Raw genomic sequence first — 15,824 nt, 5'->3', positions numbered from 1 at the left:
AGGTCACCAAAATCGATAAAGCTCTTCATCGGGGGGTCACGAATGAGCACAGCAAATCTGAAAAGATTCAAATAAACGTGATTTGAATCATCACATTCACAGCCAGGATCTGCAGCGACAGATGCAGCAAACACGGCAGCACTTGGGGCGAATACATAATTATCCCTGACACTGTTGTTTTGAAGATATAAAACCTCGGAGGAAGTGCACAGGTGCATTCAGAGAAGGGTCTTGTTTTATTGTCCTTGTCTCCATCTTTGGTGCTGAGCAAACGTAGGTGGGACTGTGACGTCTTTCTCTGTTGACAGTGTGTGTGATTTTACGGGCTTCTGAGACTGGCCTGCTAACTATTCAAACATGGCAGCATTTAGACGTTACGCCGCTCGCCATTGGAACAAACTTCCAGGGAATCTGAGAACTCGAGTGACTGACTTGAACTGAATCTGAGACGTTAAACTACTTTTAAATCCACGCTTAAAACTTTTATGCTCTCCACCACTTTCTCTTAAACTTATGCAAACGCTTGAACTTTAGATTGTGTGTGTTGTACTTTAAATTATAGACAAGAGGTTTTATTTGCACTTTGACCATTTAATGCCAATGCACTTTTTACTACCTGATTTTTCCATGTTATTTATTTTAATTGTTGCATTTTTCTTTCATTTTCTTTTTCTTTATGCTTTTAAATGTCCTTTTACGCCTTATAATAAAGCACCCTGTCTTACCGTTGTGTATAGAATGTGCTATACAAATAAATATGTCTTGCCTGGGCGAAATTTGAATTTCACTTTTCTTTGTCTGTTCTGCCGTGGTGATTATCACTGCTCATACTAACTAACTACTAAGGTCTTCTTGTATTAATTCCACACCATTGCTGCTGCCAGACACTTAAAAGCACATCACTTTAGAGCCACCAGACAAGAACAGCGAAAGTGAAAGCTTTCAGCGGCTGAACACAGGCTGAGTCACTGTTGTGTTACATCAGTCGATGATAGAGAGTAGTAAAGTGGAACTTCTCTTTTTTTTTAAATTTAAAACATGCCTAAGTATATGTTCACCCCCTTAAACTACATCATCCTCTTCTGTCTGTCCTCTGTTACCCATCCACATGAGATGAAAGGCTTCCTAATTCCTGATAGAAAGTGATGTATGCAACTATTAACAGCATGATTACTGAGAATAAGCTCTGTGTCTGTCTCTCTCCAGGGACTGCTCTTCATCCTCTGTTAATGAAGGCACACACACACACACACACACACACACACACACACACACTCAGTCAGGTCATGTGGGCCTCGTGCACACACATATCCAACAGTGTGCAACACATGCACAAAGCCACTTGCACACGCACACACACTCCAGATGTAAGTGCAGCAGGCCTGCCAGATGGAGATGGCGATATTCCTCTCCTTGATGTGTAATAAAAAAACACACACACACACACATTTATAATGGCCATACTCTGGTCTAAACTCCGCTCTGTGTAAATCAAAGCAGAGAAATGCACCTACAAGAGATGAGAGGTTCCAAATGGAGCTGGAGATGGCATGAAAATCACAGCGGGGCCGAGTTCAGACGCGGCGCTGGGAGGAGCGACACGCTGCGACTAAAGAGACACGGACCCATTTGGGGAAAATGACGAGCTCTCATCTGCAGCACCGCGTGCTCTTCATCTCTGCCACCACCCTCATTTATAGGCAACCCTCCTCATCCTCATCATCGTCCACCGGCCGTCTTCATCGTCGGATCCTGTTCCCTATTCAGAGCGCCTTCGCCCTATGCAGAGAGTCCAGCCAAGAGCAATCGCAACTGAAAATACGTTAAATTATACGGTACAATTCAAACTGTATCACTACTTTGGGACTGTTTAGATGAATGGGATTTTTAAAGGAACAATTCACCCAAATTACAAGACATGTTCCCACTTACCCCTAGTGAGGGCAATCCATCTGTGTGATTTGGCGAGGTTTCCACTCCGTCTCCATTCACCCCAAAACAATGAGGCTGGATGGAAATTTGCTTGTGAAGCTCAAACTGTCAATGATTTACAAAGTAAATAACGGGCATAATAACAGATCCTGAAGAAGACTTAGAGTCGATATGCATTGGTCTGTTTTCTTGCCTGAGTAATAATTTATATTGCTTCATTCAAAGGAGAAGTGCCTTAGATTTCTCCATGGTTGGATATTATTTACATTTGAAAAACTCAACAGCAACAGGTCAGTGGGAACTATCCTATTTATCCTAATTAGGGTTGCAGGGATTGGGAACTATTTCCTGCCGAAGAACACCTGCAAACCATATCTATCCGCCCTGAACACACATACATCTTAGGGCTGCATGAATATCCTGTAGTTTGCCCGTCCTCATGGATAGGCTGCTTTCAGGGTAAGTGGGAAAATGACTGTGAGTGAACTGTTCCTTTAAACAGTGATCTGGACTGTAAAATCCTTTGAGCCATAATACACAGAAGCCCAGTTCAGCTGTCAAAACAATGATGAACTAAGCCACACATGGGGAGTGTACAGGACAACAGCGGGGGCTGCCCAGTCATAAATCTACAGGACCATCAGACAGTCACCAGCACTGCCCTGAAAACACACTGACGCCTCCGTCTATGAGCTCCAGCTACTACACAACTATTACTGCTACTGGTGCTACGACCGGCACTTTGAAATCAGCTGCTCAGGTCAGAAAAGCCAAAAAGCTCCGCTGGACCAACAACCATGTTTACTGCTTAACAAGTGGGAGCTGATTTCAGTTGGTAGAGGGCCAAAATAATATGATCAAATTAAAAAAGACAAAAAAAAAAACAACCAAAAAACAGAGCTGGTACTGTTGTAGAATGACTAATGCAATGATGGGGAAGCAGGTTTTCCAGTCAGAGCTTACAGCAGGCGATATCTCTGATTGGCTCACCTTCCGCCACAGGAGGCGGAGCTAATGACATCACCTGGTGGTGTTTCTGGTTGCAATGAAAATCTGCACACTCTTGGCCGTCACGTGTTCTAATACAATTATAAATGTTGTCTAAAAGACTTGATGTACTCAAGGTCACGCATGCATGCTCGAATGAATGCTGACAAAAGCCCATTCACCTTATTTTTAATGGAAATACGGATGCAGCCTCTTCCGGGCAGGCACTTCCAGTCACTGGCAAGCTAACTCACCTTCTTAACACAACAACTGATTTAATTTTGGAAGTGCTCCCACTAGATTGTCAAATAAGCGCCAAGCTAGTCAGCAGGGAGGCAATCAAACAGAATTGTGGCCCAAAAAAAGGGAGTCTGAACAACTATTTACTTCCATATTCCAACATAAGGTGGATAACAAGTTAATGCTAAGGTAATGTTTTCAAACTGCTTCCTTAGACTGAATAAATATTTATTTTCTAATGCTATGAGGCATGAAAAAGCAATTAAAAGTTAGTATTCATGAAGCTGTAACCAGAAAATGTTTAGCATTTTACTTGATGAATGACTGAAATGATTGATTATAAGACATATGAAATAATTTATGTCCTTAATTGGTTAATTGGACAAATTGTTTCCCTGCGTCTGGGAGCAGCAGGTCACAGAGGTGAGGATGATGAGGCTGCAAAAAAATAAAGCTGCTCTTACCCTGATGTTGTCGAAGGAGCGTTTGTTGGTGACGTCGTACAGGAGGAGCAGCGCTGAGGAGACAGAAGATAAAAACAGATATGAAAAATAAGAGGATGAATTGGAACGTATTTGTGTTTTCACAACATGCCAAAAATCAAGAAGGGGTTCCTGGTTTAGAAACTCGGATTTTAACCCTCACTCTCGGAGTTCAAAGCATCTTTAAGTGCTAAAACTGGAAATAATCTCAATATGTAAATCAAAAAATCAAAAAATAAATAAAAGCACATTAACAGAAAGTGTTTTTTTTTGTTTTTTTTTTTTTCATGAGATCAACCCGGAGCGATAACACACAGCTTCATCTTCACAGCAGTTGGTTAATAAGGTGTTTGTCACCTGCGGGCCGGGACCAGCCGTAAAATAAACACCGTCTACTTCTGGAATAATGAGTTTTTAAAGCCACTGGTCCTCTTCAAATCAATTTAAAAAGCTTGAAAAGTGAAGATTATGTTTTTTTTTGCAGTGCTTTGCATCTGCACCTTGCCAGTTAACATATGCTAGTCGAAGGACACTTTCTGAAATTTAATCACAATGCTCCCAATGACAATAAAACCCCCTAAAAGCACATTTTAATAAATCTTTACATACCCAAGTTTATAATTTCCAATCACAGACATACGTAGCACACAAACAGACATACAGGATATACACAGTGCAGCAGATTTTTACCCATCAATGTTTTTGGAATATAAGACAGTGACGTGACTCTAACGTGACTGAAGTTTTGACTACAGTGTTGTTTTTGCCAAACCTCTTTGTGTCGCAACAGCTTCGTCTCCATCAACACACAAATCAACACCGCATGAACTAGATGAGGTTGTTTACTCTGTTGCCTTGTATCATTAATTAATTAAACAGCTTAATTTGATTATGAGGCTGTAAGGGCAGGCTGGATGAGACGGAAAACTATTTGGTGCCACTGATTGTTCAACCAAACAATAAAATGCATCTTAATAAACTATCTAAATGGAGATTTTCATGGTGTGCCCTGCCAGAATAAACAACTCTTACTTCAAAAAAGAAACCGCAGTGTCTCTGCGAGGTCTGTGCATTCCCATAGGACAGCAGCCTTAAAAACCCTTATTATATGATGTTTTTACATAAAGTTGAGTTTATTTTTGCACGCAAACAAGCTGCAGTACAAAATTTGTAGCCTCTCCTTTAACAGCCTGTAGTCATTGTGACAGTGCTGCCTTGAATTTCCCTCTGCAGATATTTTTACGCTGTGTGACAACCTTTACATCAAGCTGATGGGCTTCTTTTAATGCTGGGTTATTAATCTGACCATTTGTATTTACTACAAAAACACATCCATCTTAATCATTTAATCTCAGATTCAGTATTAAAATCTTCTAAAATCTGCCACTGGGATGAGATAATCCCACTTGCTTCCAGTGTCAACTTGTTGAATTTTCTAGATGGCAGTTTTAAATCGGCAGAAAGGAAAATTTTCTCTGGGGTTCCTCAAGGGTCAAACCCAGGGCCGCTGCTGTTTTCATCATCTTTAGTATCTATTCTCAGGTCAAAAGCATTGATAGCTAATTTTTGTTGAAATGAATCATGATGTTTCACCTTTGAAAAACACCAAATACTTACAGCTGTTTATCTCTAATATACTGTGTCTAATACTTCTTCGCTTTACAGCTCCTATTGGACAGTTTTGTTATACACTTTAGCTCTGGGAAATGTTGAGGAAAAAAACAGCCTGTTTCATTAACACAGGACTGAAGTAGGCGAAATGCGTGAAGCGGGACTTCTGAAATGGCTTCCTCTGTACTTCAGCTCTACCACTTACCATAAAATTAGCACACCTGACAAACCACAGCACTTGTGTGGTGTAATTACATGCAGCTGCACTGTGCCGCAGAACAGGATTATGTCACCTCAGGTATTTTTCAGCCCAAACTAGATGCCATACATAATACAGCAAACTCATTAGAAGTACGTGGGCATCTTAACTCATTTTCTCAGCTGGATCAACCATCACTTGGGAGAATTAGCTTCAGCTAATTACCTACACAGCTCTTCTTCTTCTTCTCTTATTCAATCTAATCCCTCCGGCTGTATTCTCTTCTACCTACATCTCCATCTCCATCCGGCCTCATTCTTCCAGGGTTTCTTTGTGAGGTTTCACCAATCTATTTTGGATTAAGTTCTCTATTTGTTTATTCCAGCCAGACAAGTCCGTGAAGGGTGTTTAATGAGTTGTAATCACCGTGAGGACGGTCCGTCTCTGTCAAACTGGTAAAACGCAGAAAGAGAGAGAGCAGAGAGATATAGAGAAAGGGAGAGACAAAGCAGCGCAACGCATCGCGACTGCACGGCTCCTGATTTTATCGGTCACCGGCAGACCAGCTTAAAACACAAGTGGCGGCTCTCCTTCACCTCCGATCCAATTACATCATGCCAAAAGGGCGAGACAGAGAGAGATGGAGAGGTTTCTCACCAGACACAAACCAGGAGGGCTTTGTTATCACTTGCAATTATACTGCAGTTGCAAAATAAGAGGTAAAAGATGGGAAAAACAACCCAGGATGGAAGACGGAGGGAGAGATGTTAGAGGGCAGACAGGAGGTCGAAAAGGAGGTAGAAAAATGGAGAGAGGGAATAAGAACAGGCCAGACAGACAGATGGAGTCGCTGAAAAGTGCAGCTATAGGCAGAAAGACAAGAAACAGACATGCAAGACAGAAACCTAAGCACACACAAAGAGAGAGACAGACAAACAAGTGGACAGACAGATGAAAAAGACAGACATGCTGACAGAGAGAAAGTGAGCTTCCTGTAGCGCTTTATAGTCAAGGTGGGCTGCTTTGACTGCAAAAATCCTAAAAAACATCCTAAACTGCATTATTCATGTGTTTTACTGCCATTAAGACCAAAGAAAAGTCAAGCACAGCATCTCCTCCTCAGCAAACTGAGCAGACTGTGCAGGTGAAGAAGCTCTGCTGACTATAATGAGCCTGACATATGAATTTGACTTTTCAAATACACTTTTGACTTTCAGCCACTACAACTTCAACTGATGTGGCCGGGCCTTTTTTTTTTTTTTTTTTTTTTTTTTTTTTTGGAATAGAGTTTCTGGTTCCTTCCAGTTGCTAATAATCTGGTTCTTTAAGTATGAAACCAAGACATGAGAAAGACCACAAGTCGTGCCCATTATGTGTGTTATCAATTTAATCCATTATTATATATTTGCAATCAACAGGAGAAACACCCTGAGACGTTGTCAATATTAACTGTGATACCAAGCTAGATAATGCTAGGACTTCTTTTTTTTTCCACTGCAGCTAAAACTTTTTTCTGCACTACATTAACAAGTAAAGCCATTCATGCTGCATTCAAAGACCATAAGCAAAGCAATCAGTGCTGGCTTCAGACCAAGTTTGAAGCAGTAAATTTGCATCACAGCGCGTTCTCCCATTCTCCCATATTCCAAGGCGGAGTGTAAACACTGCAAAGCCACTCCTTCTCCCCCTCCAAAAGACAAACTTTGTACTCTGTGCCTGCAGCCAACCAGAGGGCAACCATATTTTCAAGCCCAAAATCGGGAACCTTAAGTGTCCCGCACCTTTATGCATTTGCACATGTGTACGCTAATGCATGCACTATAGGCATTTGCATCAGGCTGGGGGGCATTTACTCAGCCGAGTTCACCTTTCAGCACCATGGACAGAGTCTCAACAGAAAACGAAAGAATTGTTTTGTCTCCATAAGCCACCAAAATCTAGTTAATTTAAAAACTGTACAATAGGTGTGAATGTGTGTGTGAATGTGCTTGTTTGTCTGGTCTGCCCTGTGATGGACTGGACACTTGTCCAGGGTGTTTCCACTGCCTTCTGCCCAATGAGCGATGGGATAGCGTTGGGTTAGGAATAGGCTGGGATAGGCTGGGATAGGATCCAGCACCCCTGCGACCCTCATGAGGATAAGCTGCATGGAAAATGAATGAATGAATGAATGAAACTGGGGAAACATCGATGCTACCTGAGTTTCCGAGTTGTGATTTGTAAAAGTTTCTGACAGCTTCCATTTTTTTCGGTTGCTATGGTTACCCGATATTTCCGACCAAAATACTTGGACGCCAGCTGAGTCGTACACAGGAGCTCTGACGTCGGAAATACGAGCTTCCGACACGGCACTTGAAGGCAGGAAAAGCTTTTGGACAGGAAGTGATGGGGCGTGAAGGACTGAAGAGATCAATACGGAGCGCTGCCACCTGTCATCCCTGAGATGATAATCTCTGTCAATAATCACTGCCTGACCTTGCCTGCTCTCCTCTCCCTGAGTATCAGACACACACACACACACACACACACACACACACAAATGCAAAGCAAATATGCAGACACATAATACTAAACTTTATTTATATTGCAGCTGTATCAAAAGGCACTTTACAGCATAAAGCATACATTTTTTTTATATTTAAACCAAATTCTATGAAATTAGTCTGTAATAAAGTAGTAGATATTTAAATCAAATAATTAAGACTGTTTAAATTGTCACATAAATCAAGTTTTGAACCAGGATTTCTGTAGGTAGGTGATCAGTATCAGCTGATATCAGCTTGAAAAAAGATGGCCAAAATAATCAGCGCAAAATAATTTTTTACTGCTGAGATTTTGTTTATTGTAGACAATTTTTAGGCAATTTTGTCATGTCGTACAACAGTAAAATTAGCAACAGATTTACAGAAGAGTTTACATAGCAGTCATTTAAAGACAAGCCTGTCTGAAAAGCACGCTTTGCACCTGTATTTGTACTATAATTCTTGCAAAAATCCCTATATTGGCATCAGCTGTCATGCTTGGGAAGACACTGAATATCAGTATTGGCTTAAAAAAAATAAATATTGTATCCCCACTGTTTTCCATGCACATGCACACACACTGACTAAAAATGCACAGCCAAGTTTCCATCAGCTGTAATGCCAAGTCCTGAGTCACTAAGTCACTTTCAGAGCCCATTACTGTCTTCTGACACTGAAATCACAGCTCCAATTACTTCACACCACCAGTACCTGCTAATGACGAGCCGTCTGTGTGTGTTGGACATTTTATGATTGATGAGTTTCGGTTCATGTCCTCGGGCAGGTTGCCACCCCGGCAAGTGAGCGGCAGCAGGTGAAAACGCCCCTGGCTTCCCCTCCTCTCCCTCGCCTTCGGTATTCACATGACAGCTCTGCCGGCGTCTCTCCGGGCTGAGCGCAGGCCGCAGGGCTCGCTTCGACGACATCCGTTCGAGAGAGGGGACGGATCAATCACAGTGACAACCGATTACTAAATTCCCCAGACGTGGTGACAGCTGAATCTATTAATATTTGGAGCCGGCGTTTTCAGATAAATGTTAAAGAGGGCGAGAGAGAGAAAGAGGGTGAGATGAGCAGGTAAAGCAGAAGAAATATGATAACAGGATCGATGTCTGGAGACAAAGACAAAGTGAACCAAGTTACTGTACTGTGCCGCATACAGACAATAACTTTGCAAGAGAGTGGAGATAGAAGAAGGCCTGCAACTATTTTCAACATTTTCAACCTAACATTTTTGTTTTTTATTAATCATCCAAACTCCTATGTGATGACGTGAAAGTCGTATAATGATATGAATGGAGTAAAGTGAAACATTCTTAACATGTTAGCGATATTGTGAAGCTGGAATAATCCAATGTTTGGAGCTTCTCAATGAATGTCTAAAATAATTATCAAAATTATAATTATTTTCAATCAACTAATTGGTTTATCACTAATACACTGGGGCTGTATTATTAAAAAATAAAAGTAGTTTGAAGTCTCAGTTTGTGCTGTTCTGTCTAGTTATATTTGAAAGAACATCATTACACGTGAAATTTTGCAGAATTGCCATTTCTCAAAAAAAAAAAAAAAAAAAAAAAAAAAAAAAAAAAAAAAAAAAACGGCCTCCTGTCTCTTTGACAAGTTGTTTCTTGTGCTGTCCTCCCCGGCTTCTTTCTACATTTATTTATTTTGATAAGCAGGAAGGATAAGAGCCAATAAAAGTTATTGATAACCTAAATACATTTAGACCACGTTAGATGAAACTAATGTGAAGTTGAAAATTTGCAGGTGAAATAGTTCAACTAGAAAAAAAGTGCCATAAAGCAAATCAGCACCAAATCTCATGATCTTAGTGAAGCTGGAATTAGCAAATTTTGGGATTTTTGCCTGATAAATTTAAAAAGTAATGGATTATTGATATTATATTTAATTTTTTTTTTTTTTGCTGATAAACTAATAATCAACATATTATTGCACACTCTTTAGATCAACGTCAGGCTGGATGTTTAGGCCAGATCGCGACTACACCCGTCTACTTTAAGGCCGCACCTGATTCGCCCCAACAGGTCCTGTGAAATCTGTGGCCCCGGCCTGACTAGAGCCCAAATTTAATTTTTAGAACGAGTAGAACCGCAAGCACACACACACTAATGTGTCCCATCACATGCAGATACACAGACACAAACACACAAAGAGACAGATTACTGCAGAGGGAACTTATATATTAAGCCTTTACTTTATAGTATATGGGGGCATTAATGTGACAAATCAATCAATCAATCGATCGATCCTACCTGAGCAGGGCCTGGCATTGCAGACCTCTAATGCACACACACATACACACCTTTGGGCCTTCCTCCCCACTTACATCACACACACACCTGAGAAAAAAAGCCTCCAAAACGGCTTTGACGGTGACCTTGCCACATCAGTTTTAATATGCAGGGAGCTCGCAGGGTTGTGAGTGTGTGTAGGTGTGTGTGCACAGGTGTGTTTGTGCATCTTTAAGAGACAAAAACAAAAAAAAAAACTCGATGATGGATGGCACAGCTCAAGGCTTGCCCTATATTAGAATACAGCAACACCTTCAAGCGCTTTGTCTCCTCTCTTCGCCAGCCGTCGCATCTTTGGTTTTTCTGTCTCTTCCATACCCTAAAAGGCCTCTCTGAGCCTTCGTCCATCCCTTCATTTCTCCCTCCTCTCCTTCATCTACCAGTCTTTCTTACATGCGCTGCGTCGCCCCCACAAGCCACCGCTGATTCGTCCATTAGGGATGAAAGTGGCGAGCGAAGGAAAAAAGGAACAGAGGGAATAAAAGATGACGCGGGGAGTGTGGAATTAGGGACAGCACAGCAGTGACATAATGAGGTAATGACACTGATATACATAAGAAATAGATGAAGGCTCTTTTGTTCCTGCGATGTCGTCTAAAGCCAGTCTCCATCAGAGCTCCTGTGTTCCTGCAAGCCTTTCTATTAGAGCTGCTTCCTGCTGTGTTTGGCTTTGCAAGTCAAGAGCAAGCAGAAGCTGGAGGTGCTGGGCTCCAAATACAAAAATAGAAAAGAGTGAGGTGCTGCGGTTGAACCAACAGCAGAAATATGAAGACACAGCCCACAGTGTGCAAAAGTAATTATCGGTCTTCATTCAGGAGTCACGGTGAACAGGCTTCAGCTCCATGGCCTTCAACAGATTACCAGAGAAAACCAATTCAGCCTCTTTTCATACCGTGTGGCGACTGAGGAAACGTGCAGACTCAAGGACCGGGCGCAGGAAGGAAGATGACTCTGAAAAATACACCGCTTTCTGAGGAAGCAGCAACAGCAAGAGCTGAGCTGTTAACCAAAACAAAAAGAGGAAGATAATATGCGTGGGTTCCTTTTATGTAAGGGATAATGTACTGCTGGATGGTCGATATCGTGAAATAACCCAGATTTCAAAAGCAAGCACATGGAATTACTGACACATCCTCATGATCTACACTCTCACCTCCCCTGGCAATTTGGATAATTTCACACATTCCCCTGTATGTCAAAATCAGAGTAAATGAGGGATGATTTTCGAGGCTTAAACAAAGGTTTGAATGAAAGAATGAAAAGAACATAAATTTCTTCTGAGCTGACCCCAAGACTGGAATATTGTCGCGGGTTGGAGAGTGCAGTCGAACGAAAGTTTCCACTTCAGTTGAGCACAACGTGAGCCCAGTAAGCAGCAGATAAAACTCAGAAAACACAGTTTGCAACCATTTTTCAGGTGGACGATTTCAAGGCGTGTTTGACTGAGCTGGGAGCATCCAGTTGACAAAAAGGACAGTCATAATGGTTTGAGACCAAAAACAAGCATCATGTTGGACTGTGCTGAAGGCTAGTTTCTCCTCACATAAGCCAGTTCTGTTTATTAATATTTTACTAAATTTGGGAAATAAGAGAAATACCAAACATATCCTATAAATCTTGTTTAAAGAAAAATAAGCAGGGAAATATGTATCCTATGACAGTTAGTAATGAGGCCATCCAGCCACAATCCAGCACAGCAACAACAATAAGAGGATGGCATCACGACTGCCCATAGGGAACAAGTAAAACAATACACAATTTTTCAAAATGGGTAAACTGCCCCTTTAATTGTCTTTGCAATGGTCTCATTGTTTACTATTACTATCCCAAGGTATCATCAAGAACATCTATGTGGCACCTTTAATGCAGTTAACTCACTCGATTTGCGCTGATGTGTGTTGGGTCGGGCCGCACCACCAACATTACTGTACTTTGTCAAGACCCCCCCCCCCGGGCCCCCCGGGGTGACGGAGAGGCGGGACGGAGGCCATTAAAAAGGAAACGGAGCAGCCGAAGAGCCTCGTTGTAAACAATACAGCCAGAACAAGCCTTTCAATCACGGCCTCCATTTCTGAGCTGTCACTCCTGATGCAGCCGTCGTCTGCTCTCAGAAATCTATTAACTCTGTCACTCGGATAGTTTGCTTTTTCTAATTCGTCACGCCATGGCCCGTCATCGTTTTCTACGATACGGTGGTGGAAAGGACACTTGAGGAGTTTCGTTCCAATTTGAGATGTCTATCATTTGCAAAAATGAGTCCCATTCCTCCAAAATGATTGATAGCACAAAACTTAATAACGTGGCGGTACTTTTTCAGGGACAATGGAGAACTTCTGTCCTTGGTTGTGCCAGCGAAATAGACTGGATCCTCTGTATTTTAGAGATATTAAATTATGAACTTTTTTTTTTCCCTTCCCAAAACTGATATATAGAAATAGTTCCACTTTTTATTGCATATATGCTGAACTACCGCTGCCCTCTGGCTCCATCCCGGAGGAAAACTGTTCCAAAAAATCAAATGTGTCTGTCTCTTCAACATTTGGAGTTTACAAGGACTGATTTCGCTGCCGACTATTTAACATTCAGGGAAGAAGCGCGAATGCATCAGATGTCAGAATAAAAGCACATGGGACCGGCACAATAGCTGCCACTTGATATAATATTTGGAATAAAACCCTCATTTAAACCCACTACCTCGGCGTAATGGAAAACCTTGAGCTTCAGTCTTCCTTTGTTCCTCAGTGCCAATTTCAGTACTTTGCTTCCATTGAGGCAATAATGACATCTCTTTTCTCTTTCTATCATACTAACCACAAAAGTAGTATACTATGGAAATGAGTTCACTGTAGGTACTGTTTAGTAGTGTGCTTTTGGGACACAGCTACTGTCTCCATCACTTATTTATGAATGGAGTTTTAAAGGGTTTTAAAAGCCCAGGAGATGGAAGAATTTTTAACCCATAGAGAAGGATACAAGCTACAATAGAAGTTATAAAATGAAAATCAAAATAAACAACAACAATATGCTTTGGACTTCCTCTCCTGCTCTGCTTGGCGCGGTTTCACATATGCCTTTGCACTTGACCTGCACATGACCATTAAATCTCTAGAGGTCCATAATTTCACATTTGTGTATGTGCACTATGCATTTTACCTCCACCTGCAAATCTGAAAATGTGAGTAATTAACAATGCACATATGCATGTCTGGATACAATTCTGTACACTTCATATCCAACTTTAAAAAAAAAAAAAAAAAGTGAATATCTAACTATGCACATTTGCAGGGATGCATTTCTATAGCCTACCAATTTACAGTCTCCTGTAAATCAGAAAAGGTGAGTAGTTAATGCACATCTTTGCACATCTGGCCATGTTTTTGTACACATTACTTCTACTTGTAAATTTTACAATGTGAATAGGTTTTTTTTTTAGATATGTTACTACTATATGTAATACTGGACCCATTGTCATACATGCAGTAAATAAAATTTCTAAATCTGATAATATGAATACTCTGTTGCCATTTTTGCTCATCTAGATATATGTACATCATGTTAATCTTGCCTGTGAATCTGAAAATGTGAACAGGCAGCAAGCAAGTGTGCACCTCTGCACACATGTCTGTACATATTCTACCTCCACGCATGAATTAAAAAAATATGTGAATAGCTAACGGATGCACATCTGATCAGTACAGTATGTGCTTGCCTTTAAATTTGTAATTTGTCTTTTTTTTATTTTATTTTATTTTTGTTTGTTTGTTTTTTTTAATAAACCATGGGTCTGTGAAGCCCCTTGTGAAGCTGTAGACAGTGATTATGGGCTAAAAATAAACTTGACGACATAGTGATAATTCATCCCAGCCAATAGGAGCTCTGCATCAGCATCATTAATTTCAATATGATGTATTCATGATACTTGTTAGTCTGGTGTACTGCTTTTTTACAGTTCCAACAACACATTTCCCCCTTGGGCATCAATAAAATTAATCTTACCTTACCACATCTTCCCTCTCTCCCCCACTTACACTCCCGTCCGCTCTCTCTCCCGTCATTTTATGTTTCTACCCTCCCATCACCTTCAGTCATTACTTGCCTCCCCCACTGAGTCTCCCTCTCCCCCTCTCTTGCAGCACCCTGTGGTCTGGCTCCATACTGCGGGCATGACAAACTGGCAGCTCCACTGGGGAAATAACAACAACAAAAAAAGTCCATGCCTGGTCCCTGGACCCAGATGGACCTTCACACCCCCTCCACCAGATGGGCTCAGCAGATTGTACCAGGCTCACTGGAACAACAAACTAATTTGCACTGATTGTCTGGACTAAGGAATCTTGTTCTCTCATTATGGGCTTAATCGCAGCCAAAACTGGGGCCAAGGCTGAATAAAAAAAGATCAATAGGTGCCTAGGAGGCCTAATGATTAGTGAAGTCGGTTTGGGACTGCGGGGCCTGCCAGAAATCAGAACGGGGGAAAAGGAGAAATGCCGTCTTGTCCTTCAGCGGCTATTGAGCCGCCCTTGAGAAATGTAGTCATCATCAATATGCTGCAGTGTTTTGAAGTTTAGACAATGGGAAAAAAGCTAAAGCATGAATACATTAATCCGTAAATTCCATGTTTTGATTGTGGCAGGATCTTTGGGGCGGGTAGTCTAGTGTGGAGGGACTGTAACATCTTCTTTCTGTAGATGGCGCTCTTTTCTTTGTCTGTTCATCCATAGTTTCTTCTTCTTCTTCTTCTTCTGATCTACCTGACATCAGATACCATGGCCTATAGACTGAATCACTATTGTTGTATATCAACATCAGTCCCAAATAGAGTTTGACTTGCATGAAAATAACTTGGATTATCATTTGTAAAATCTACAATTAAGCAATTAGTTAATTTATGGTCAAATACACCAGCGCAAATATTACAGAGTACTGCATAAGTGTAAATATGCCACAGATTAGAAGGGCTGAGAAAACAATTCCAGACAGACAAAGCAGTCCATTTTACATAAGCATCAGTGTGTACCAGCTGCTACAGTTCAATATGCCAACCGTCACTTTGTCTCAGCTTCAGAGCTAAACAAGGCGGAGTGATACAGAAACAGAAACTCAGTCGGGGAACCATTAGCAGACAGTATCGGCACTCATCACAATCAAAGCTGGAACAGACTGGAATACTGATCGATGATCCATTACAATGATGTTGGTCAAGTCATCTCCTCTGTTTCCTGCTGGACTGGACAGAAACCTGAACCAGTGCCAGTGAAAATGGAGATGCTGCTGCTGCCCTTCTGTGTTAAATCTTTTCTTGGCTCCTCCAACATGGCCGCTCTGTGGCTCAACAGAAGACGCCTCGGTTGTTCTGAGCACATCTACTCAACAAATGTTCCCTGGGTAAATACAGTTCACAAAAAACGAAAAGGAAAGCGAACGAGAGCTCTAAAAGTGCCTGCAGACATGAAGGAAAAGTTCACAGAGAATACAAAAAAAGGTATTTTCACACTTTACCCCCAGTGCAATCTATCCAACCACATAATGTCTGTGT

The 15,824-nt window shown here is 41.3% G+C and overlaps 1 protein-coding gene across 1 annotated transcript in view; it reads right to left on the bottom strand.

Moving 5' to 3' along the window:
* Positions 1-15,824, bottom strand: part of rab26 (RAB26, member RAS oncogene family) — a 115,533-nt gene that overhangs the window by 44,122 nt on the left and 55,587 nt on the right. The window contains exon 5 of the mRNA XM_030078387.1: positions 3,624-3,676. Coding sequence (XP_029934247.1) covers positions 3,624-3,676 — 53 coding nt within the window. The remainder of the gene's footprint in view (positions 1-3,623; positions 3,677-15,824) is intronic.

This window comes from Myripristis murdjan, chromosome 19, assembly GCF_902150065.1.
Source record: "Myripristis murdjan chromosome 19, fMyrMur1.1, whole genome shotgun sequence".
Taxonomy (NCBI): Eukaryota; Metazoa; Chordata; class Actinopteri; order Holocentriformes; family Holocentridae; genus Myripristis; species Myripristis murdjan.
This window is presented reverse-complemented; position numbering and strand designations above follow the sequence as displayed.